Source organism: Lepus europaeus, chromosome 1 (genome assembly GCF_033115175.1).
Source record: "Lepus europaeus isolate LE1 chromosome 1, mLepTim1.pri, whole genome shotgun sequence".
Lineage (NCBI taxonomy): Eukaryota > Metazoa > Chordata > Mammalia > Lagomorpha > Leporidae > Lepus > Lepus europaeus.
The window spans coordinates 90,717,126-90,742,691 of NC_084827.1; the positions used below are offsets into that span (position 1 = coordinate 90,717,126).

Sequence of the window (25,566 nt, forward strand, 5' to 3'; positions counted from 1 at the left end):
GACACAGTGAAACGTTTATGTTGAACAGCTTCTCTCTCTCCTCTTCCTTTATGGGAAACTTAAAGGGTCTAACATATCTTCTGTAGTAAAAGCAGGGAGACTTGATTACAAGGAAATGAACATTCTGGTCTTATTAATGACTATCACCAGATCTGGCTCAGGCCCTTGTCTAAGCAGTCCAATTTCTAAGGGTTCATTTTCAGAAAAATAATCCAAAGTGAAACATAAAAATGCCCCTACAGTTCAATACAATAAAAGTTATAACAAAAACAAGCAACTGCTAAAAGTCTAAGGAAGAAATGGTTTTTATGACATGAGAGATGATGCATTGATAAATTAATATGCGTGATGTTTGTTGAGCACTGGCTATGTGTGTCATCTCATTTAATCTTGACCGCAACTGTGAGGCAACCATTATTTTTATCCTCATGACATGAATCAGAAAACTGGAGCCTGGAAAGTCTGGTGACTTGCTTGGGGCCACCCGGGTGGAGAGCCCGTGAAATGCCCACCCAGAGACTTGTGACATGGAACCAGTGGGCCCAGGGACTTGGGCCAGACCAGGTGCAGCCACATGGGACATCACCTTCAGTGGGGGTGGAGGGGAATTGGGGTTAACTTTCATTCAAACCTGTCTGTATCATACAAAGGGACTTCAGAAAGTTTACAGGAAATGGAGTTATAAAACAGGTTTATTGTGATGCAAAAATTTTGAAATCCAGCCATATTTTTTCATAATACATATTTTCCATGAACGTTTTGAAGACCCTATGTGTGACGTGTTTACATGATAAATAAAAAGGAAAAAGGAATCCAGCTGGATAAGACCACATAGCCCTCTAGGAATCTTTGCAGGAAAACATTGGAATTTCTGTGGTTAGGAAGAAAATGTGTTCCTGAGGACACAACAAACAGACGGGCTTTGTGCTTTGTTTCAGTTCTCGGTCTGGGTTCCCTGTCTCTGCACTTGGTGCTGCTGGTGAAGTGAGACAGCAGGTCCAGGGGTGAACATGGTGTGGTGGGCGAGGGCAGCAAGTGCGGGGGCACCACTGGCATTGATGTGGGCTTGGAAAGCAGTGGAGAGTTAATGATCCCGGCCAGATGTGTCACAGTCACTGAGGTACCTCTGAAACTCTTCTCTTCCAGTCTCGAGAACTGCAGACTCTCCATAACCTCCGCAAGCTCTTTGTCCAGGATCTGACGACCCGAGTTAAAAAAGTGAGTTCTCTTCTGTGCAAGTGGGGCTGAGAAGAATAAAAGATGGCTACGAAGAATCATTTTCAGTTGAAATATCACTTGCTTAAATTGGGGCTGGTTGTGCTTAAAAATTAATTACTTCATGCCAAGAATGTTATTAAAAGAATGTGCTGCAGGCAAAAAAATACTTGGGAACATTTTCCCATCTGATTTCTTAATAAAAGGAAATTCTGATGCTGTCTCCCATTTCGAGTGAACATACATTTTCTGGCCCCTCCTGTGTGAAAGCCAGGGCTGTGGATATGGGCATGTTCAGGGCAGTCTGGTCAGACAGCATGGCCCTGAAGTGTGGAGAAGTCAGGCCGTCTGCAGCCCACGAGGTGCTCGGCCAGAGTCCATGATACCTGCTCGGTCGTGCTTATCCCTGCATGCACAGAAGGGCGGCTCAGGGTTCCTGTTTTTGCACTTGTGGAAGATAGGCTCAGAGGGTCAATAACTCACTGAAGACTGTACCACTCGCAAGAGCCAGAGGTAGGTGTGCAATTCAGGTCTGTAGGACCTCATACTATGAGCTGCTCTGGTCCTTCTGTGAGCTCCCCACGGAGACTCTGCAATGTGACCTCCCCACAGCGGCTGGCAGAGGTTTGAGGAAGGGGTACAGGGAGACAGTGACTCTTTCACAGTGTCCAGAAGTGTTGAGTGAGGCGCTGTGGGCCATGCGCCGAGTGTGTCGGGGTTGCAGGGAGCCATGTTGCAGGATGGTGTGTGTGTACATGTGTTGGTGTGTGTGCGTACCGTCCTGGATAAGCGAGCCCAGGGAATGAGGTTGGTGGTGTTACAGAGAGGAGGTAGGTCTGAGAGGGACAGGAGGAGGTGCAGATGGGTAGATTAGCCTTGGGGAAGGAGTGTGTGTTCCTGGAGGCGAGGAGTGGATGATGGAGATGGGAGCACTGCAGAGAAACACGAGTCAGTGTGGGTGTGGCTTCTGATGCCTCGGAACGTCTCGGTTAACGTGGCGCCTCGGTCCTCAGCGGAGAGGCAAGGCGGAGAGTGGGGAGCCAAGGAGATGAGAGCTGACTCAGGACTCACTGGGATGAATGAAAGGGTCTCTGGGCAGTGGTGTGGGAGTCCAGCTGGGGGACAGGGGAGAGCTTTGGTGTGGCCTGTGAGGGCATGTTCTATTGAGTTTAGAACTCTGGAAATAAAAGTCCAAAGGAAGGCAGAGAATGCTAGTGGTCAGGCAAGTATGTAATGATCAAAATACTAATGACCATGGGACCTAGAGAGGTAAGCCAAAGCAGAGGTGATGGACTGGGGGACAAGAGGCAGAGGGCACCTGACCAAGCTGATGACGGGACTGAGGGTGGGGTGGCAGCAGTGACCATAAGGAGGCTCTGGCCCGAGGGAGGGTTAAGAGCTTGAGGTCAGGCTTGCCTGATTTCATTATAGAAACTCTCTAGGAATAACCTGCTTTTAGGCCAGTGGGTCTCTGTGTGTGTTCTCTGGCCAGCAGCAGCTGCTGGGCACTGATTTAGATCTGTGGTCCTCAGACTCCACCTGCTATCCACGGAATCTGAGAATGAGGTGGCTCCCAGCAGTCCGAGTCTGAACACAACCTTCTCCAGGGTGTTCTAATACAGGCTGAAGTCTGAGAACCCCGCGTTAGCTGGGAGGGGGGCAGGTGGGAGATGTTCACCCAGCCGATGCCTCTCAGATGAGTAGTCTTTTCTCAGTCTGATGAAGTGAGCCTGTGTTGTCCTTTTCGAATTCCAGGATGTGTCTACACTGGTATCTCCCAGTTTAATTTGTGCCACTCTGTTGGCTGGGAGTGCAGTGTTTTTACTAGTTTCAAGATCTGATAAGTTTCAAGACTTTACCCAGCACCTGGATGCTGTGACACTGGCTTGACATTGATACCTAAACAGTTTCATAGACTTGGGAGCTGATAGCAGAAACAGAGGCCTCTGAGAATTCACAAGGGCACCCTAGACACTGTTTACAAGCTTGGGGACTTGTTATCTCATTGGGGTGGTTGAAATCAAATTTAAGTCTTGGGTTTATGTTTTTCACTCTGGTTCTTCTTGAGGAGTTTTGGAATGCTTTCTTTTGAAAAATCTCTACCTACCTGCATAAGAGAGGTCTTTCACTCAAGACAATTAACCTACAATGTTCAAAAGCAGATTTGAAGGTACTCATCACATCCAGCCTTATAAAAATTAGGAATAACACTTTTGATACCAAAGACATTCATTGGCAAGTTTGTTGAGTTTAGCTTTTGGAACTTTTTCTTTATTTTTGCATTGAAGATACCTTTTAGTAGGATTGGGGATTTGTTTTTTAAAAAGCAAGTTTAAAATGCATCATCCACATTGTCCTGGGGCTGGGGGTGGGCTGTGTGATGGGCTGGCCGCTGACCACTGCTGTTGACACAGAGTGTGGAGCTGGACAGCGATGATGGAGGGGGCAGTGCTGCCCAGAAGCAGAAAATCTCCTTCCTGGAAAACAACCTGGAGCAGCTCACCAAGGTGCACAAGCAGGTAGGAGAGTCCTGGCCGCTCCCCTCTGCTTCTCTTCTTGAGAAAGGAAGCCCTACTAGGTTTGGTTGCAATGCAGTGAGAAGGCTCTGGTATTAAAGGCAAGGAGACCACATATGCACATCACCAAAGTGAGTGCTAGAGGGGTCCTTGAAGATCTCTTAGCCCTTCGTGACTTCCTGTCAATAGAAAGTGCACTCTTCGAAGGAAGCCAACATCCTGCCTCCACCTCCGACCTTGGATCCCAACTGGCTTGTATCTCCCATGACCTCAAAGTTCTCTATAGAATGTAAAGTATACATTGCTGAGCTGGTTCAGGTCTCTTATTTTTACAGAGAGGACGTGACTTGTTTTGTTCCACGGTGGGTAAAATGGGACTGGAACAGTCACTCCCTGTTCTGTTGCCCTATTCCTGGTGATCCTGGGTGTCCTCCTAGATCCTTGCCATGCCTGGCGTGTGTCCAGTGCAGCAGACGACAGTTGTGTCCAAACCCACTGGTGATCTAGGCAGGCCATTTGGCTTGCATCCTTCCTGTCTGTATGCTGCCACGTCCTTGACTGTTTTCCTGCATTAGAATTTAAGATGTGGTGGAAACGAGCCACCTATTTGGCTCAGTGGCTGAGGGGATGCCGTTTTTCTTTGATTTGTTAGATCTTCAACAGCACTGATGATGGCATTTTCCCCAGAGGGAAGACTGCAGGTTTGGCATGGCTGAAGTCATTCAAGCAAATAGTTGATGAGAAATATGGAAGTAGGAACTGACAGGCGACTTGATGTGGGGCTGTGCAACCTATTATCCTATTCATGAATTCAACAAATGTTTATCAAAAGCCCACTGTCTGCCAGGCAGTGAAGCTGGTAAACAGAGCAGGTGCAACCAGCCGAAGCCCGCTGTTTGTCCTTCTCACACCTTCTGATTTTCAAAACTCTAGTTGATCCACTTGGATTCCCACAAGGGCCCTGTTATGTAGTAGACTCGTTTGATAGGTGAGAAACCCAAGCTTTGTGGTGGTCAGATGGTCAGAAAATGAACAGAGCTGCCCCTTGAGCTCACTGTTCGCCCAGGGCTAGCCTGCTGCTTCTTATGAGGTTAGCCTCTGCATATGTGGCAACTCTGGGTTCAAACCACATGTCAGGGTAGGCCCTGAGTCCTGCAGGGAAGGAGGCCCCCAGAGAGCTCGAGAACACACGATTTTCACTGGGTGCTTAAAATTTCTCAGCTGGCTCATTCTAAAGTCCTAGCAGTAATTTGTCTCACCATAGCTCTTCTCCCCCACACCCACCCAAACCAAAGAGGAAGTAAATCCTGCTCAAAATGGGAATGTTCCTGTTCCTGGAAATGGCTCCCAACTCTACCCCCTGTTCCTTGCACCCTGGGAGTTGTGTATTTAGCAGACTGCGGTCCTTGGTTACAGGAGTGCTTTTTCCCAGTACTGACTGAGCCATGGCCCTGTGGACTGCCAGAGCCGACCTGGCTGGGGTGGTGGTGGCTGAGCTACAGGGCCGTTTCTAGCTGTTCCGTGTGTGGTTGGCCCTTGCTGCCCCAGTGACTCCCTGTCTGCACTCAGCTGGTTCGAGACAACGCGGACCTGCGCTGTGAGCTGCCCAAGCTGGAGAAGCGGCTGCGCGCCACAGCGGAGCGCGTCAAGGCCCTGGAGAGCGCACTGAAGGAGGCCAAGGAGAACGCCATGCGGGACCGCAAGCGCTACCAACAGGAGGTGGACCGCATCAAGGAGGCGGTGCGCGCCAAGAACATGGCCCGGAGAGCCCATTCGGCCCAGATAGGTGCGTGTGCGCATGTGCGTGTGCGTGGGGGCCCTGGAGTCCTGGAGCTGGGAGGCTGGCCCTGCAGGATCCATGCTGTGCCGGCCCTCTGTGGAATGTCTGAAAGATTATGTCCCTGTGTATGGCGAAAACCTGTGCCTGCGGTGTAGTCTGGCTTCTGTGCTCGGCTCCATGCTTTGAGGCCCCCGGGATCACTGGGGTATCCCAGAGTAGGATCGCAGATGCCTGGTTTTCCCCTTCTCCCAAGATCAATCAGGCTTTATGGCTGTCAGAGGTACATGGTTAAAACTTCTGGAATGTGCAGATTTTTATACAGCAAGGCGTCTTGTGTACTGTACCAGGTGGGTCTGCTAAGGAGCCCTCCTGTAGCCAGGAGCCTTGGGGAGATCAGCTTGCAAGAGCAGGTTTGGAAATACCCTGGAAAGAGCTGGGCTGGCACCAGTGAGCAGGGTGTGGTGGTTACAGCCTGGCCCCAGGGCTTGCAGGGGCCCAGAGCTGTAGCCCCTCCATTACCTGGGCATTTTGCCACAGAGGGATGGAGGGATACAGTTCCCAGGATGAAGCCGTAGGCATAAAGGAATTTTAGAGATGTTTCCTAAAGAGGGTTATTTTGTTTCACTGAGACATCGCCAATGATGTGTAATATTACTTAACATCAGATAGTGCTGTGCGGGTCTGTTGAAACCAGCCTCGTGTTTCTAGTTTTAAAAGCAGACCTTAGATTACTAGCTCAGTGCATTTCTTTGATTTCATACCCTTGAGAATCTACTGGAAGCTGGGTACACTCTCCACACAGAGAGAACTTCCTGTCCAGTTTCAGGGGCTCCCCAGATCCCTGTGAAATCCACAAGGGCCTACCTCAGAAAAAGTTCCAAGGCCTTTGTTTCTAATTTTTCTCAGCCCAAATTAAAAATAAATAATTGATGTAGGTTCTTTGGGTGCCTGGCTTCTCCAGCTATCCTGATGGGAGGGTGCACGGCCCATTTCTGAAAGATCTGCTGGTGGATGAGAACTGTGGCGTGGGTGACATTCGTCCCCTATGGGTCCCTGGTTGCTGTGTAAGCCCCTCCTGAGTTTTCTCTTCTGTCGCCTGATCTAGCCAAACCCATCCGCCCTGGACACTACCCAGCCTCGTCTCCGACGGCTGTCCATGCCATTCGAGGGGGAGGTGGCGGCTCTTCAGGCTCCGCTCACTACCAGAAATAAACACAAGGTGAGTCCCTGGAGTCTGGGCTGGCCTCTTGGTGGGCAGCAGCAGGGTAGGTCTGCAGGCAGAGCCTCCTTGCCTTCCCAGAGCCCCTGCCTGGACATTGCAGCCGCATGCGTGGGTCTCTCTAACAGCAACAGTTCAGCTCTACTTCAGCAGTGGCCTTGGGGGTTCCAGGTGCTCAGGCCTGGGCCCACCCTCTCCTCAACGTTAGAGCCTGGGGTCTTCTCACTGAGGCCACCTGGGGTGGGTGGGACCCTGCGCCAGGGCTCGGGGAGGTGTGCTGAGTGACTCACCTGGGCTTTCTATTGTCTGAGGGACTCCCCGTTGCAGCTGGCAGCCTAGAGAGTCATACCTGTTTGCCAACTGTGGCTGCCCGAAGCAGATAGATGAGTGGGCTTCTTAAAGTCTCAGGAACTGAGTGTAATCAAAGTGCCAGATAGGACAAAGTCTCAGTTTTGTAACTGTCTGAACTCAGCCGTGGGGCTTTAAAGACTTGTGCTGCTTTAGGCCTACAACTCACACTGCTCTGCCAGCAAAAGGAAAGAGTGGTTTGCTTTGGAAAGAGAGGAAGGAGAGAGCAAAAGCTTGTCCTTTGTGATTGACATAAAGAGGTCACAGCTGGGCAGGCAGACAGACAAGAAGTAGCCAGGGTACTTTGTTTAGAAAGGCTCTGCCTTTGAACTTGTGGGTGGGAGAGGGAGGCTCCCAACCGTGTCCTTGGGCTTTCAGCCCTTCTGGGAGACTTTGCCTGCGGTGGAGCTGCCATGACCAAGGGCAACCCACCAGCACTGTGGTTCCTTATCTGGTCGTTTTTGCAGCTGGGCCAGAAGGCAGATAGATGTCAGGAGGCTGGACCTCCCCCTCCCCCGGACCCCCGCCACACACACACACACACACACCTCGCCCTCTGAGGCTGAGAACTTCATTGTTGAGGCTCAGCTGAAAACTCCCAAGGGGACACCTTGGTGGCTGTCGTCGATGTTCAACAGCGCCACCCCAGGCAGTGCCCAGGGCAGATTCTTGGGACTGGAGACCTGGACAGGCAGCCGTGACCAGGTGGGCTGCGTGTCCACCAGCGTCTGCTGCAGCTGCTTAGGTGGTGTGCATGGGAAAGGGTGTGGCGGTGGCCACTCATCCAGATCCACCTCTGCTTCCCCTCAGAAGCTAGGAAACTGCTTTGGCTGTTGTCTGTCTTGGGGTCAACACCTGCAGGGAAGTATAAGATCTCATGGGGCAGCTTAGAGCAGAGAGGCCTGAAGCAGTGCTTCTCAAACTTTGGCAATATCAGCATCACCTGGCACCCAGAGGCCCAGGCTTCTTCAGCCTGAAAGGTGGGCCTGTGTCTTTGTGCCGAGTGCCTGGTGATTTTGATGTCCACCCATGCTGGAAGACTACTGTGCTGAGGAACTGTGGCTTCGGCAGCTGGGAAGGGGATTTCTCCTGCATGTGGAGGATCTGAGGGCTGTCCATGTGGCTGGTAAGAGAGCTTCACAGTGACGGTAGGAACTTTGCCTCTTACCCTGAGGCTCACTGTCCTCAGCAAGTGCCTGCCTGCATCCATCGCCGGATGGCACGGGTACTTTCAGCCATCCTGCCTGTCTTCCAAGTGTAGCAGCCAGAGAGGAAGCAGGAGAGAGGCAACAGCAGCCCCTCCCCACAGATGAACCAGCTCCCCCCGAGTGGTGTTCCCAGAAGCCCTGCTGATGCTACTGCCTGCACCCCTTTGGCCAGAACTGAGGCCCATGGCCTCCTCTGCAAGGGAGCCTGGAAAAGGTCTTCTTTCAGGATGGCCCATCCTTGCCCCAGAACAATGTTTATCAGCTGAGGATGTTGGACGTTGGGGTGGGCAACTAGCATTCTCCGCACTTACTGAGCACCCACTACACAATAGACTGGGTTGGACACACTGTGTGTGCCATCTCCTTTGCTGAAAGCTCAGAGGAGCTGTGTGTGCTTGGCTCACAGCAAGTTCTTTTTTTTTTTTTTAGTAAATATAAATTTCCAAAGTACAGTATATGGATTACAATGGCTCCCCCCCCCCCCCGGTAATTTTCCTCCCACTCGCACCCCTCCCATCTCCTGCTCCCTCTCCCTCTCCCATTCCATTCACATCAAGATTCATTTTCAATTATCTTTACATACAGAACATCGATTTAGTATATATTAAGTAAAGATTTCATCAGTTTGCACCCACACAGAAACACAAAGTGTAAAATACTGTTTCTTTTTTTTTTTTTCATTGTTAATCCTTTTTAATCACTTGTTCTGTGGCCAAGAGTTTACTGTATCACTACTTTTTTTTTTTCTACCTCCTATCTTCTTTTTTTTTTCTTTTTTTTTTTTAAACTTTTATTTAATGAATATAAATTTCCAGTGTACAGCTTATGGATTACAATGGCTTCCCCCTCCCATAACTTCCCTCCCACCCGCAACCCTCCCCTCTCCCGCTCCCTCTCCCCTTCCATTTGCATCAAGATTCATTTTCAATTCTCTTTATATACAGAAGATCAATTTAGTATAAAGATTGCAACAGTTTGCACCCACATAGAAACACAAAGTGAAACATACTGTTTGAGTACTAGTTATAGCATCAAATCACAATGTACAGCACATTAAGGACAGAGATCCCACATGAGGAGCAAGTGCACAGTGACTCCTGTTGTTGACCCAACAAATTGACACTCTAGTTTATGGCGCCAGTAACCATCCTAGGCTGTCGTCATGAGTTGCCAAGGCTATGGAAGCCTTCCAAGTTTACCGACTCTGATCATATTTAGACAAGGTCATAAAAGACAGAGTGAGGATAGTAACCAATGATCCTAAGAGTGGCATTTACCAGGTTTGAACAATTATACAGCATTAAGTGGGGAAGAGGACCATCAGTACACACAGGTTGGGAGTAGAGCCATTGGTGGTAGAGTAGAGGTTATGATTACAAAGGAATGAGGCCCAAGTGCACTAGACAGGGCCTAGAACAAAGGACAGAGTCATTATTAGAGGAGCTAAGAAAGGTGCTGTCTAAGCTACAATTAAGTTTTCTGATTGAGAGGCAAATAGAACCTGATAGAAGGGGCTTGATAATAATCTGTTGGGCTTTAGGCCTTGTAAATTCAGAGGCCCAGACCTATCTATCTCTTCACATAGTTATAGCATTAATTCACATTGGACAATACATTAAGGACAGATCCCACATGAGAAGTAAGTACACAGTGACTCCTGTTGTTGACTTAACAATTTGACACTCTTGTTTATGGCATCAGTAATCTCCCTAGGCTCTAGTCATGAGTTGCCAAGGCTATGGAAGCCTTTTGAGTTCGCCGACTTCGATCTTATTCCGACAGGGTCATAGTCAAAGTGGGAGTTCTCTCTTCCCTTCAGAGAAAGGTACCTCCTTCTTTGATGACCCTGTTCTTTCCACTGGGATCTCACTCGCAGAGATCTTTCATTTAGGTCTTCTTTTTTTTTTTTTTTCCCAGAGTGTCTTGGCTTTCCATGCCTAAAATACTCTCATGGGCTCTTCAGCCAGATCTGAATGCCTTAAGGGCTGATTCTGAGGCCAGATTGCTATTTAGGACATCTGCCATTCTATGAGTCTGCTCACAGCAAGTTCTTAACAGATACACTGCTCAGGGACCCTGGGTTCAGAAGTGGTGCAGTGGACAGCCTCTCTCCTCACGGGATCTGATCAAGGCCTGCCAGACCCTGCAGCTGGGACTGAGGTGCCAGGAATTCAGTCCAGGTCTCCCACATGTGTGGCAGGGACCCAGCTAATTATCATCACTGCTTCTTCTTAGGGTCTGCATTAGCAGGAAGCTGGAGTCAGGGGCCGGACCTGGGTATTGAACCCAGGCACTCCAATATGGGGCGTGGGCTTCTTAGGCAAACTAGGCCAAATGCTGGCCTATTTCTTTTCTTCTCCTTCTCTTCCTCCTTATTTTTAATGTTTATTTATTTGAAAGGCACAGAGGCAGACACAGAGATAGACATATCTTCCATCTGCTGGTTCATTCCCCCAAAGCCTTCAAAAGCTGGGACTGGGCCAGGCTGAAGCCTAGAACCTGGAACTCAGCCTGGGCCTCCCATGTGGGTGGCAGGGACCCAAGACTTACGCCATCATCTGCTGCTTCCCAGGATGCACAATAGCAAGAAACTGGATGGGAGTAGCTGGGGCATGAACTGGGCACTCCAATAGGGGATGTATATATCCCAAGCAGCGAGCTGACCTGCTGCGCCACAATGGCTGCCCCCTACCCCATTTTACTCCAAGTGCTGGGAGTGTTTTTTTTTTTTTTTAAGATTTATTTTATTTGAAAGACAGAGTTACAGAGAGAGAGAGAGAGAGAGAGAGAGAGAGAGGCAGAGACACACAGAGAGAAAGATCTTCCATCTGCTGGTTCATTACCTAAATGGCTGCAATGGCTGGAGCTGGGCTGGTCTGAAACCTGGAGCCAAGAGCCTCCTCCTGGTCCCCCATGTGGATACAGGGACCCAAGCACTTAGGCCATCTTCTGCTACTTCTCCAGGTATATTAGCAGGGACCTGGATCAGAAGTGGAACAGCCGGAACTTGAACTGGTGCCCACATGGGATGTCGGTGCCATAGGTGGCAGCTTTACCCGCTGTGCCACGGTGCCAGCCACTAGGAGTGGTTTTGATTATTTTGTCTGAAATTTGAGCACCTCAATACACTTAATTAATCTATACAGCTCCTATGGGAGGTAGGTACTTTTCTTACAATGTCACAAGTCACCAGGGTTCGGGTGCCAGATCTTTGATTTTCCTCAAATTGCTTAACCTCAGAGTCTGTTTCCTCATCTGTGAAATTGGGAGAACCTTTTCCTGGATCATTGGCATCCATATGAGGCTTCAGTGAGGTTCTGCTAAGTTGCCTGGCATGCAACACGTGCTCAATGAATGTGTTAGCTGCTAATAAGGATGTACAGAGCAGAACTTGGCACCTCACAGTTGGTGCCAATAATACTTGTTTATGTTCTCCTTAATTAGAAATAGGAAAAGCCATAGTATTCCTCCTACTTTCATACACCATTCAATACTAGTTTTAAAAAGATTTATTTATTTTTTAAAGAGTTATTTATGGGGCCGGCACCTTGGTGTAGTAGGTTAAGCCTCCGCCTGCAGTGCCGGCATTCCATATGGGCAACAGTTTGAGTCCTGGCTGCTCCACTTCCGATTCAGCTCCCTGCTAATGGCCTGGGAAAGCAGTAGAAGATGGCCCAAGTGTTTGGGCCCCTGCACCCACGTGGGAGACCTGGAAGAAGCTCCTGGGCCCTGGCTTTAGACTGGCCCAGCTCCAGCTGTGGCATCCATTTGGGGAGTGAATCAGTGGATGGAAGACCTTTCTCTGTCTCTTCCTCTCTGTAACTCTGCCTCTGAAATAAATAAATAAATATTAAAAAAAAAAGCCACATGCCAATAGTAAGCTTCAAGTTGTGGCCTATCCTTCTGATCCAGTGGCTGTAAGTTGTATGTCCATGACTCCCTCTTCAGGCTCAGTAATTTGCTACAGCAGCTCACAGAACTCAGGGAAATGCCTTATTTTCATTTACTTATTTACTGATTTTTATTACTCACTAATTATTTACTTATTTTAAAGGATATTAGAAAGGTGGAGATGAACAGCTAGATGGAAGAGATGCATTGGAAGAGCAGGTGTGCGGGGCAGGGGTGCCCCTATGTGTTGGGCTGGCCAGGAGCTCCCTGAACTCAGTCCTTTAGGGTTCTACTGAGACTTCTCTACATAGGCTTGGGTGATCACTGGTCCTTGCGAGTCACTCAGCCTTCAGCCCCCAGAGGTGGGTGGAGCAGGTCTGAGAGTTCCAACCCTCTAATCACATGGTAGGTTCTCCTGGCAACCAGCCCTCTTCCTGAGGCTATGGCTAGCAGGTGCCAGCCTTCAGTTATCTCATTAGCAAACAGAAAGACTCTTACCACTTAAGAGATTCCAAGGGTGTTATGTGTCCCAGGAACCAGAGACAGAGACCAAGCATATTTTTCTTATTACATCACAATATCATACTCTGTTTATTTATTTATTTTTAAAGGTTTATTTATTTGAAAGGCAGAGTTACACACACGCACACACACACATGGAGAGAGAGAGAGAGAGAGAGAGAGAGAGAAGATGGAGAGAGGAGATCTTCCATCCACTGGGTCACTCCCCAAATGGCCAGAATGGCCTGGGCTGGACCAGGTTGAAGTCAGGTTGAAGACCAGGTTTGAGCCAATTTCCCATGTGGGTGGCAGGGGCCAAGTACTTGGGCCATCTTCCACTACATTTCCAGGTGCGTTAGCAAGGAGCTGGGTTGGAAGTGGAGCAGCTGGGACTTGAACTTGAGCTTATATGGGGTGCAGGCATTGCAGGCTGCAGCTTAACTCGCTGGACCACAATACTGGCCCCATCCTTTAATTCATATAGTTGTTACAAAATAGTTTTTAGTCTCTCTGGAGCAGTAGATTATAATTGCTTAGTAGGGAAGATCCATATCTAACTGAGTAGATATCTATGGGTAGAGCACTGACTTTTGAGAAGTGACTGGGCACTCATCAGTGGAAGCTAAAACAAAAGGATAAGGGGCAGGTGTTTGGTACCAACATCTTCAGTTGCCTGTTGGGATGCCTGCATCCCAGTTCAGATTGCCTAGGTTTGAGTCCCACCTCTACTTCTGATCCAGCTTCCTGCTAATGCACGCTCTGGGAGACAGCAGATAATGACTCAAGTACTTGGAGTCCTGCTCCAGGGTTCCAGGGTTCCAGGCTCTTGACTGCAGCCTGGCCCAGTCCTGAGTGTTATGGGCACTTGGGGAGTGAACCAGGGAATAGAAGATTTTTCTTTCTCCCTGTCTCTTCCTTCCAAATAAAATGAAAGTAAATAAATAAAAAATTTTAAAAAAGATTTATTTGTTTGTTTATTTATTTATTTGAGCAGAGTTACAGAGCGAGAGGTCTTCCATCTGCTAATTCATTCCCCAAACGGTCCCAACTGCCAGAGCTGGGCCAATCTGGAGCCAGGAGCCAGGAGCTTCTTCTGGGTCTCCCACATGGATGCAGGGGCCCAACCACTTGGGCCATCTTCTACTGCTTTCCCAGGCCATTAGCAGGCAACGGGATCAGAAGTGGAGAGGCCTGGACTCATATGGGGTGTGTGGAGGCTTAACCTATTATGCCACAGTACCGGCCCCATAAAATTTTTTTAAAAAGACAGAAATGCTGTGGCGCAGTGGGTTAAAGTCCTGGCCTGAAGCACCGGCATCCCATATGGGCGCCGATTTGAGTCCCGGCTGCTCCACTTCTGATCCAGCTCTCTGCTATGGCCTGGGAAAGCAGTAGAGGATGGCACAAGTCCTTGGGCCCCTTCAACCACGTGGGAGACCCGGAAGAAGCTTCTGGCTCCTGGCTTCAGATCAGCACAGTTCTGGCCATTGCAGCCAATTGGGGAGTGAACCATCGGATGGAAGACCTCTCTCTTTCTCTCTCTGTCTGTCTGCCTCTCCTCTCTCTCTGTAATTCTGACTTTCAAATAAATATATAAATCTGTTTTAAAAAGACAGAAATGAATGAACTGAATAGTGAACAGTGGAGTGAGGAATTATAATTGGAAGTAAGGAAATGCTAAGTCACTTTCTAAAAATTTGGAAATGTAAAATTCATTTCTTGGATGGGCCTGGACTCTTTTTGAAATCACCTTTCCTGGCCCTTGGGACCCTCAAGCTAAGGTGTCTTCCCTGGGCTAAAATAATCTCAACTCCTGACTCTTCCCAGTCCTTTCATGGGTGTCTTTTATGCTGGTCTAGCCAGGATGGCCTGGGTTTTCAATATCTGAGTTTCCACCTCAGAGTTATGATTTTTCTGAGAGGTATGAACTCTTCACCCTTTAATCAAATAACAAGCCAAGTGAGGCAAAGACAGTTCCTAAATTAATCAGTTTATTGCAGTGTACACAAAGGCAGAATAAACAAAAATAAGCAAAAGGGATATGACAATATATGCAAAAATAGATAAAATTTCTCAAGCTTAGAGGGCTATTCAGGAACCCAAAGTTCTGTGTCCACGTAGCAGATTTTCCAAATGGCCCAGGGAAGCCATGCTCTTCAGTGTGATTTTCCATGTTGTGGGTGCGGCCAGGTCCTCAGCAGTGAAGTAAAGCGGCTTTTCACTGGAACAGAGCCTCCGGCCACCGGTGCCTTTTCAGAGTGAATTCTTGCAGAGAGTGGAGTCACAGCAAGATGAGTGTCAAATGGTGGTTTGTGAAGGCATTGGTATTTATTGCCCCAGAAGGTGTATTAGCTTAGCTTCCAGATGTCAGTCATGGAGGGGAAATACCAGACCCCAGCTATCTCATTAGCATCTTGGTGCACAGTTGTCAGTGTGGCTGTCAGTCAGCCTGTGTCAAGCATTGGGCCTCCTTGCTATCCACCCCTTGGCTGAGTCACAGCTTTTGTTTCAAGACAAATCTCAAAATGGAGTAAAAAAAAAAAAGCACATATTAATCAGAATTAAAATACCAATGTGCTTAGGTTGTCAAGGACCAAAACACAACAAACACATATTATAGGGGCCAGAGTGGCATATTCTGACTTGGGTGGAATCTGGGCATCTTTGGGGTTCCCTTCTATGTCACTTTAGGGTCTAAGGAGTATGGTCACATTGAGTGTTTCAGTTCGTCCTCAAGGTGTCAGAACCACTGAAGATGCCAAAATGTAGAAACCAGAAGAACCCAGGGTGATGTTGTTTTTCATCTGGCTCAAATCCAGGAAGGCGGCCCCGAGGAGGTGGGATGATCTCTGAACTCTAGAACTGGATGTGGGGCAGTGTAGTGCAGCGAGCTAAGAACATGGGGTTTGGGATTGACCAGACCTGGGTTCCAGCCCTGGCCTTGCTTCTTGACTCCTGTACACTGTTGGGCAAGTAGCTTGTTTCCTTCCTTCCTTCCTTCCTTCCTTCCTTCCTTCCTACCTACCTACCTACCTACAGGCAGAGTGGACAGTGAGAGAGAGAGAGAGACAGAGAGAAAGGTCTTCCTTTGCCATTGGTTCACCCTCCAATGGCCGCCGCGGCTGGCGTGCTGCGGCCAGCGCACCACGCTGATCCAAAGCCAGGAGCCAAGTGCTTCTCCTGGTCTCCCATACGGGTGCAGGGCCCAAGCACTTGGGCCATCCTCCACTGCACTCCTGGGCCACAGCAGAGAGCTGGACTGGAAGAGGGGCAACCGGGACAGAATCTGGCGCCCCAACTGGACTAGAACCTGGTGTGCTGGCGCCGCTAGGCGGAGGATTAGTTTATTGAGTTGCGGCGCCAGCCGCTTGTTTTCTTTCAACCTCACTTCCTTCATCTACAACCTGAAGATCTGGCATTAACAGCCTGTTCTGTACTTGGTGTTAAAACAAGCGAATGAGACAAAAATGAGTATGTTCTTATGCAGTGACATGCTTGCTGGGGACAGGCACAAAATAAACAAGGTAGTTTCAAGTAGTGGTGAGTGTTCTGCAGGAAAGAATGGTTAATGGAATAGATAGGGAACAGTGTATTAGAAGAGGGGGTGACATTTGAATTGGGAACTGAATGTTGAAAAATGCCAGAGAAGGGGTCCTGGTGCTGGCCGGAAGGTGGGAATGAAGGTGTTTTTGTAGGATAGGAAGGCTGATAAGGCTGGAGGGCAGCGAGCAGTGAGAGAGACCTGTTGGTCTCACCTGTTGCAGAGAGGGTTGGGTCCAAATCAGTGAAGCCACTGAGACTGAGGTGAGCAGTTGGGATTGTAATTGAGATGTGAAAGGGCTTGGGATTTTAAGTCTGGGGAGTTCAAGATGGGAGGGGTGAAACTGGTTCATGATTGGACAAAGCCACTCTGGACTGGACTCTGGAGAAGGGGTGAGGATGAGGTGGGAGTAGGGGCTGGGAGCCAGTGTCCGCTTGTGAGGCCGTGGTGCCGACCGAGTTGGGACAGCAACAGGTGAGAAGTGGTCAGAGCCTGCCTTTGTTTTAGAGCTGGATTCAGCTGTCAGGGCTTACTGATGAGGGCAGAGAGGAGGAGGAGGGGAAGGAGGGGAATTAAGGGTAGTCCCTAGCTTTGCACTGCAGCAACTGGGCAAAAACTGGTGCCTTTTCCGCCTTGGTGGAAAGTTGGGTGATAGGAGGTTTGGTGGAAAAACGATCGGTTTCCATCAGGTTGTGAGATGCCCCTTAGGCACCCAGCAGAGCTCTCCTGCCAAGTGGGTGGCTGAACAGGCAGCTGGATCCTTGAGTGTGGGGCCTGGAGAGGGGCTGATGCTAGAGGACTTAGAGGGTTAGCATGTGAAGAACGTGTTCAAAACCATGGTCTGGAGTGGGTAACCTGGAGACAGGCAGACTGCAAGTGTGGAGGTCAGAGAAAGCAGTTGGTACCAACAAAGGGGTGTGAGAAGGAGACGGGAGAAGGCTCCTGGAAGCCAAGGGAAGACCTTGATCCTGGGGGGGCAGGTGGTCGTCCCCGACCACAGAGAATGGTTGGTGGGACTGCACACGGTGGCCTCAGTGCAGAGGGACAGCAAGTCCAAGTCTCAGAGATTCAGGAGTGTGTGTGTTGCCGGGGGAGGGGGCGGCTAGCACTGTGGCACACGGGGTTAAGCCACTGTTTATGACACTGGCATCCCATGAGTGCTCTGCTTCCAATCCAGCTCCCTGCTAACATGTCTGGGAAAACTGCTGAAGATGGCCCAAGTGCTTGGGCCCCTGCCACCCATGTGGGATACCCAGATGTAGTCCCTGGCACCTGGCTTTGGCCTGGTCCAGCACCAGCTTTTGGAGCCATTTTGGGAATGAAACAGTGGATGAAAGATCTGTCTGTCCTGCTCTATGTCACTCTGTCTCATAATCAGTCAATTTTTTGTTTGTTTTTTAGGGTGAGTATATAGTCAGTAACTTTAGTACCCACTTTGAAGAACATAGACATGGAGGATGTGTGGTTAACACAGGTTGCTTTTCTCCTGTAAGAGAGGAGGTGTGGTACTTGCATGCTGTTGGTGATGATGTGGCCAAGGGGGTAGAGGGGGTGCTCAGGGAGGGGAGGCAGGTCTCATCCAAGAATCAGTTGAGAGGGAGGGAGGGGAAGGAAGATGAGGTCACAGGTTTGAGAACAAGAGAAGATGTGAAAAGACCTCTCAGGCAGTGCTGAGTGCTTATCCCAGACTTCACAGTTAATGAGTTAATGCAGACACCACTGAAATATTTGTCTTGCTCTATGCTTTTGAGGGCTTGCTTCTCTAGCCGGGCTTTGGCAACCCCCGGGGACGTGTTCTGATATGTCCACCAGATGGCGCTAGTGGGGCATTGTGGAAACCTCAGCGATTTTTCTGAGATTGAAGGGAATGTTCCTTTATTTAGGCCACTCTGTCTTAAACTTGAATAGTAAAAAGAGTAGTTTTAAAGGAATACCTTTCTCACAGATCCACACAGTTGATTTAAAGTACTTTATTGTGATACTTAAGTATTTGTAACTGTTAAACAGTATACAATCATAAAGCCAAAACATATTTAGGAATTAGCTTAAAATAAAACCACAAATCCACAAAATCCAAAGCACTAACTTTAACATAAGTTAGTGAAAGATGGTCTTTCACTGAAAATAAAGAGCTTAGCACAACAGGACTCGTGTGTGTTGCCTTTTTTGTGGAGTATGGCCCTAAATTCCCTAGGTTATGACAGAACTTAATTCTGCCACTCCCTTTCTATATTATTAGGACTGCAGACTCACAGCACGTCTTTTTGTTATTTTGTCTCCACCTGGCTGGAATGCATCATTTTACAATGGAGTCCAGTGCTTTTTTTTTTTTTTTTTTTTTTTTTTTTTTTTTTTTTTAAGATTTATTGATTTATTTGAGAGGCAGAGTTACAGAGAGAGGAAAAGACAGAGACCTTCCATCCACTGATTCATATGGCTGCAGTGGTGGGTGCAGGGGCCCAAGTACTTGTGCTGTACTCCACTGCCTTCTCAGGCCATCCGCAGAGAGCTAGATTAGAAGGGGAGCATCCAGGACACAAACCGGTTCCCTTATGGAATGGGGTGCCAGTACCACATGTAGAGGCCTAACCTGCTGAGCCCAGCACTGGCCCCAGCGCTTTCCTCTTTAGCATGAAGATGATTAGAGCATGAAAAGCTGTGTGATTATTGGATACACCCAGGTGGGTGTGGAGCTGGAGGTGCTTGGGGCTGCTTGATGCCCAGGGAGCCCACTGGAAAGGCCAGAGTGTGTACAGGGAAGTGAGGGTGAGTTTCAAGGAGCCAGATTACCTCTCACTTTGTCAATATTGGTGAAGACTTTGATGTTTTGAGGATTATACTTTTATCCAAAAGCATATATATTGGTTCTTTTTTTTTTTTTTTTTTTTTTGACAGGCAGAGTTAGACAGTGAAAGAGAGAGAGACAGAGAGAAAGGTCTTCCTTCCATTGGTTCACCCCCCCAAGTGGCCGCTATGGCCAGCGTGTTGCGGCCGGCATGCTGATCCGAAGCCAGGAGCCAGGTGCTTCCTCCTGGTCTCCCATGCGGGTGCAGGGCCAAAGCACCTGGGCCATCCTCCACTGTATTCCCGGGCCACAGCAGAGAGCTGGACTGGAAGAGGAGCAACTGGGACAGAATCCGGCGCCCCGACCGGGACTAGAACCCTGTGTGCCAGCGCCACAGGCAGAGGATTAGCCTAGTGAGCCACGGTGCTGGCCCATATATTGGTTCTTTAAAACGCTTGTGGAGGGGCCAGCTGCTCCATTTCCAATCCAGCTCTCTGCTATGGCCTGGGAAAGCAGTAGAAGATGGTCCAAGTCTTTGGGCCCCTGCACCCGTGTGGGAGACCTGGAAGAAGCTCCTGGCTCCTGGCTTCAGATGGGCCCTGCTCCAGCTGTTGTGGCAAACTGGGGAGTGAACCATCGGATGGAAGATCTCTCTCTCTCTCTCTCTCTGCTTCTTCTCTCTGTGTGTAACTCTGACTTTCAAATAAATAAATAAATCTTAAAAAAAAAAGTTTGTGGAAAAGTGGAATTGAAAGATAAGTTTATTTTGACAAGCATTTTTAATATCTCTGTGTGGTTTTTGTCATAATGTGTATTTTCCACAAACTTTTTGAAGTTCTCTAATACATTAATTCTAGAAATCATATATTTCATAGAGATTTTCTAAACTCTCCCAAAATTACAGTTGTGGAGCCAGAAGAAACTAATTTAGAGCTCTTACAGGACACTTAAAGAAGCACTTCTTTGCTTTTCCATAGTGGTGTCATGTTTTCGTCTTATTTATTTGAAGGGCAGAAAGAGATAAAAATAGAGACAGACAGACAGACACACAGAGATCCATCCTCTGACTACTGGTTCACTCCTCAAATGCCCACAACAGCCAGGGCTGGGCCAGGCTGAAGGCAGGAGCCTGGAACTCAGTCTAGGTCCCTCACATGGGTGGCAGGGACCCAGGGACTGGAGCCACCTCTGCTGCCTCCCGGGCTGTGCATTAGCTGGAAGCTGGAGTGGGGCTGGGCCTCCAACCCTAGCACCTTGCCGTGGGGTGCAGAGGTCCAAAGCAGCATCTAAATCGCAGGGCCAAACTTTACCCGTTTCATGTGTTGAGACGTGAAGAAAACCAGCCAGGAAAGCCCTCGTGCATTCATAGCAGGATGTCCTGGGTGAACGTAGCTCCCGGGGCCTCAGGAGGCGGCGGGTGCTGAGTGGTGCCCCTGTGTCTCTGATCCGTGTGATAATCCCTGCACCAGTGACTACTCCCATAGCCTGAGTCTGTCTTTTTCAGGACATTTATTGTGAAAATGTTTGCTCTTTGTTATTACAAATAACATCTCTAACTTCCTAAATCGTAGGATGAGATCCAACCCAAAGAGAAGACCTGTCCGCTCTCACCATGGTTCCCTTTTGCTGCCGTGACGGTCAGCTGAGACTGAGGGCCCGATGTGGTCACGAGCCCCACCATGGTCAGAGCACTCAGCCTGGCCCATGCGGCTGACATGTGAAATGCACAAATGTCTTTTTGTTTCGAGAAGTCTCGTCCCAGAAAGCTCCACCAGACAGGCAGTGTGCTGCAAAGATAGGAATCCAGTACTTTTTTTTTTTTTTCTTTATAAAGATTTATTTATTTATTTGAAAGTCAGAGTTACACGGGGGGGGGGGGGGGGGGAGATAGAGAGAAAGAAGTCTTCCATCCGCTGGTTCACTCCCCAAATGGCCACAACAATCCAGGAGGTTCTTCCAGGTCTCCCACATGGGTGCAGGGGCCCAAGGACTTGGTCCATCTTCTACTGCTTTCCCAGGCCATAGCAGAGAGCTGGATTGGAAGAGGAGTAGCCGAGACTAGAACCAGCACCCAAATGGGATGCTGGCGCTTCAGGCCAGGGCGCTAACCCACTGCACCACAGCACCAGCCCAGGAATCCAGCATTTTCTAACCTCAGATTATTTGACTCTGAATGCCCATGGCCATTTCCCCTCATTCACTACCCTCTGCTAAAGCCCTGAACTCTGGGTCCACCTAGGCCGCTGCCTCCTCTTTGAGAAAGTCCCAGCCTTGTATGAGCCCCCACCCTCCGCCTTTCCCCCCATTGCCTTCCTGCACTGCAGCCCAGGCAGACGGGAGTTTTCTGAGCGCTGGACTCCTGCACCTGCAAGACTCTTGCTGTTCGTGATCTTGCTGTGTCCTAAGGGTCGGGCTCGAGCCTCCCAAGCTGGCACTGACTTATCTACCCTCCTGCCCATGTGCTTCTCGGAAGCACTCCCTGTCTCTTCCTTCCTCTTACTGTTTCCTCTGTCCCAAATGCCTGAATCCAGTCTTGCACCACTGTTGGGGTGTGCCCAGACCTTTTGCCTGGCTTTGACACCCGATCACAAATGAATGATATTGCACACACTCACATGCACATGTCGGCTTCTGCCCACAGCCAACATGGGCTCCTGTCGACGTGGAGGGTGGGTTTCTGGCATAGCACTCTGAAGCAGTGAAGCTGGGAAGCCAGCAGGAAGCCAAGGGCACAGTGGCATCTGTCAGCCACACCTGTGCTCTTTGTCTAAGCTCTTGAGCCATTCGACTTGCTACTCCTGTTTGAAAACCCTAACAATTCATGATTGAGTCACAAGAATATGCATACAAGGAAGAGTCTGCTACTGGCCAGGGGATGGGGTGATGACGAGCACAGGGCCTGGAGCTAGACTGCTGTGGTTTGATTTCGGCTCTCGCTGGGTAAGTTGCTTGGTCTCTGTGCTTCAGGGTCCTCCTCAGTGACCTGGGCCCAGTGACAGTCCCTTCTGTGAGTCCTCACTTGCAGGTTAGCTCTGAGGATGGCACACGTTGGTATGTACATAAAGCTTAGACCAGTGCTTGGCACAGAATGAGTGCTCTGTCCCTGTGTGCCCTCATTTTGTGTGACGCAGTGGGAGCAGCCATCGGGAGCCTGCTGCTTGGTAGTGGTGGGTCCTGGGCTAGGAATACCGATCTTCCCGGAGGCGGTTCTCAAAGTTCTTGGCTTTAGGGCCAAGGATCCATGCCTCAAAAAGCTCTCCTATCTGTGGATTATACTTACTGATATGCATCCTATTGTAAATTAAAATACTACCAATTCCTTGAAAATAACAAGCCCATCCACGTGAACCTCAATGCCAGTTCTAAATGAAAAATGATCTCTTCCCCCACCCCCCCACCCCAAATAAAACCTTGGCACAATGGCATTGTTTTACATTTTGCAAACCTCTTTGATGTCTGGCTTAACAGATCGCAGCTGGATTCACCTTGCTGCTTCTGTTCTGCAGCCTGCCTGTTGCGATGTGTTGTTTCGTGTGAAGTGCATGTGTGAAGAGAGTCCAGCCTTGTCGCTGCCCATGATCTTGGCCTGCAGTAGTGAGGTTCACAGTCCCCACATCCCAGGCCTGTCTGGGAATGCGATGAGATAAGGGGAGAGAAAGGAAGCAAGTCAGAGAAGACTGCCTGGCCAAGCTGGGCCCTCACGACCCAGCTGATGTGGTTATGGAGACGGGCCTAAAAAGAATACGTGTGGGGTCTTCACAAAGTTCATGGAAAATGCATGTTATGAAAAATAGATTTCCAGGGTTTTTTGGGCAGCAAAATAAATCTTTTAGTCCTGTGTTTTCCACGAGCTTTGTGAGGTCCCTCCTGGCCGGAGCGGGACTGCAGGGGGCGAGGGCAGAAATAAGATCAGGAAGGCACCTCCGCGGTGCGGGAGTCGGAGGCGCGAGGCCTTTGGGATTCAGAGGGAAGACGCGTGGCTCACGGGAAAGCAGGGATTCCTGAGTTTGTGTTCAGCGCTGTGAGGTGCTGTGCTTTCAGACCTGTCAGCTTCCTGTTGCTCAGTCGTCAGTTCAGAGCCACTGTCAGTGTTGCTCCAAGCAGATTGCGCCAAAGTGCCAGGGAGGTAAATCCACTTGTATTGAGCAGCGATAAGGAAAGTACAATTGGTAATTCTTATAATGTGCGGATTGAATTGTAAAAAGGCGAAAGGAAAGATAAAACTATGTATTGTTTGGATTAAGCTTAAATCCACTGCAAGCAACTGCAAAAGCCAAAGTTGGGAGGGGAAAAAAAAATCTCTAAATACCTTTTTTGCAAAACCCTTCTGTAATTAACTTCTTTCTTCAGCCTTCTCCACCCCGTCTTGAGAAAGGTGATTGTATTTCCTTCTCAATCTGGTCACACGCTGCCTCTTTGAATTACCATCCCCAGCTTGGCAGAGTCCCAGGGACAGTCCGTTGCAGGTCAGTTGGCCCAGTACCTGCCTTGAGGGGAGTGAGCGACTGGAACATGGAGGAGAGGGCCAGTAGAACCGGGTTTTAAATATTGTTTAAGTCCCCAACCTCTTGGGATCAGACAGAAGTAGTTCTCTTGGGGCTAAACCATTTGCCTGTGCAATTTATAGCCACATTTCCTCCTGAATTTATGGCAGGAGGTGGACATCCAGATGAGGGGACAATGGCTGGGAGGACCCTAGTGGAGTCCATTTTTGGAGGGCCTGCTGGAAAGACTCCTGTGAAGATCCTTGGCATTGGACGAAGAGGAAGAGCTTGACCGTGACAAAGGACCCTTAGTGGCAGGGTTCGTCCGCTTTTCCTTTCAGCAGCCTATCACAAGCTCGCTCGTCCTCTAGCCCCCTTTGAGGTGAATAAACTAAGCAGGTTGGGCTTCTGTTGTGCCCCCCCACCCCCGGCTTGTTCTAAAATTATCAGCCCAAACGTGTTGGATCTTGCACACAGGGCTGGGGGATCGGAATGAAAGGCCTTCTGGTGGAAATCGTGTCACGTCATGGTCCGCTGGAGTTACGGAGGCCGCCCTGTTGAATGTGTGTGTCTAGTGCTTGCTGTGTCAACACGGGGTGGCTGCAGCTTTTGCATTGGGCCATAATCCCACAATGCGAGGTATGTGCCCCGCTCCTCCCTGCCTCAGGCAGGTGGGAAGACCATCCCCTAAGACCAGCGGGATCCTGTGCATGGAAAAGTGAACCTGTGAGAAAGTGAAATGGGGGCCGGCACCGCCGTGCCTCAATAGGCTAATCCTCCGCCTGCGGCGCCAGCACACCTAGGTTCTAGTCCCAGTCAGGGCGCCGGATTCTGTCCCGGTGCTCCTCTTCCAGGCCAGCTCTCTGCTATGGCCCGGGAAGGCAGTGGAGGATGGCCCAAGTCCTTGGGCCCTGCACCCGCATGGGAGACCAGGAGAAGCACCTGGCTCCTGGCTTCAGATCAGCGTGGTGCGCTGGCCACAGTGCGTCGGCCGCAGCGGCCATTGGGGAGTGAACCAGTAGAAAAGGAAGACCTTTCTCTCTGTCCCTCTCTCACTGTCCACTCTGCCTGTCAAAAAATAAATCAGTAAATAAATAAAAAAAGAAAGTGAAATGGGGATTTCAGCAGTGAGAACCAGAAAGCATTGCTATTGCTTGTCAGCTCAAAGTGGAATTTAAACGACAGCTATGACCGTGCGTTTAAGAGGTTGTTCATCTTTGGTCCTAACAGTAAGCACAAAATCTCACCAGAAAGGCTAAATGTGAATCACGCTCTTCCTGAAGACAGAGCTTTCCATGTGTGACTTCTGAATATGACGGGAATATTGCCATAGAAGTTTGTTTAAATTAGTCTTTTTAATAGCGGGAGATTATACTACTGGGGCAAGAGATGTTGGCTACCAAATGCATTTCCTGAGGATCTCTTCTTTGCATCAGAAAGGAGGAGGTATTCTTAAAAAGAATTTTTTTTCTGTTTTATATTTCCCCTCTCTTTTTATTTTGCATCTACTTTGCTCTAATAACTCCTTCCCATATCAGGGGTTCTTCTATGTAAACAACAATTTACATCCTGCTTATTTATACAAAATATGTGAAGTTGCTTACGGTATTATAATATCGAAATCAGGAGAGTGAGAAGAACAAAATAGGGAGGGAGGTGGTGGCAGGAATCTGTGGTATCGACCACGGTTGGGACTCGGGATGTAGCTATGCCTTCTTGAGGCGCGACAGCACCGTGTGCCAAGCTGTGGGGTTTCTTCTTTAAACATAAGAGCAGCGGGTCTTTTCTTAATGTCATGTTTCCTGTGCCAAGTGGTTCCCTAAGCGTCTCAAGGGTGAGGCTCTAACTGCCTCTTATGCTCCCCGCCCGCACTGTTCCCTGGAGCACCATGAGCTCTGCATAGAGTCCAAGGGCAAGAGTGGAGACAGACCCAGGGCCCCCAGCCGGGAGAAGGAAGTGGAACCTTGCTGACCATAGAGCTCGTTAGAGCTGGGCCAAGGCTGGCAGTGGTCAGTCCCTCAGGGCCGGCTTCTGAGTCAGGACCAGTCCAGACTGCCCGCCTGCAGACCTGCCAGTGA

The 25,566-nt window shown here is 49.2% G+C and overlaps 1 protein-coding gene across 1 annotated transcript in view; it reads left to right on the top strand.

Annotated features, from left to right (window-relative positions):
* Positions 1-25,566, top strand: part of KIF5C (kinesin family member 5C) — a 177,482-nt gene that overhangs the window by 147,529 nt on the left and 4,387 nt on the right. The window contains exons 22-25 of the mRNA XM_062186550.1: positions 1,147-1,218; positions 3,630-3,734; positions 5,301-5,517; positions 6,617-6,730. Coding sequence (XP_062042534.1) covers positions 1,147-1,218; positions 3,630-3,734; positions 5,301-5,517; positions 6,617-6,723 — 501 coding nt within the window. The 3' untranslated portion in view covers positions 6,724-6,730. The remainder of the gene's footprint in view (positions 1-1,146; positions 1,219-3,629; positions 3,735-5,300; positions 5,518-6,616; positions 6,731-25,566) is intronic.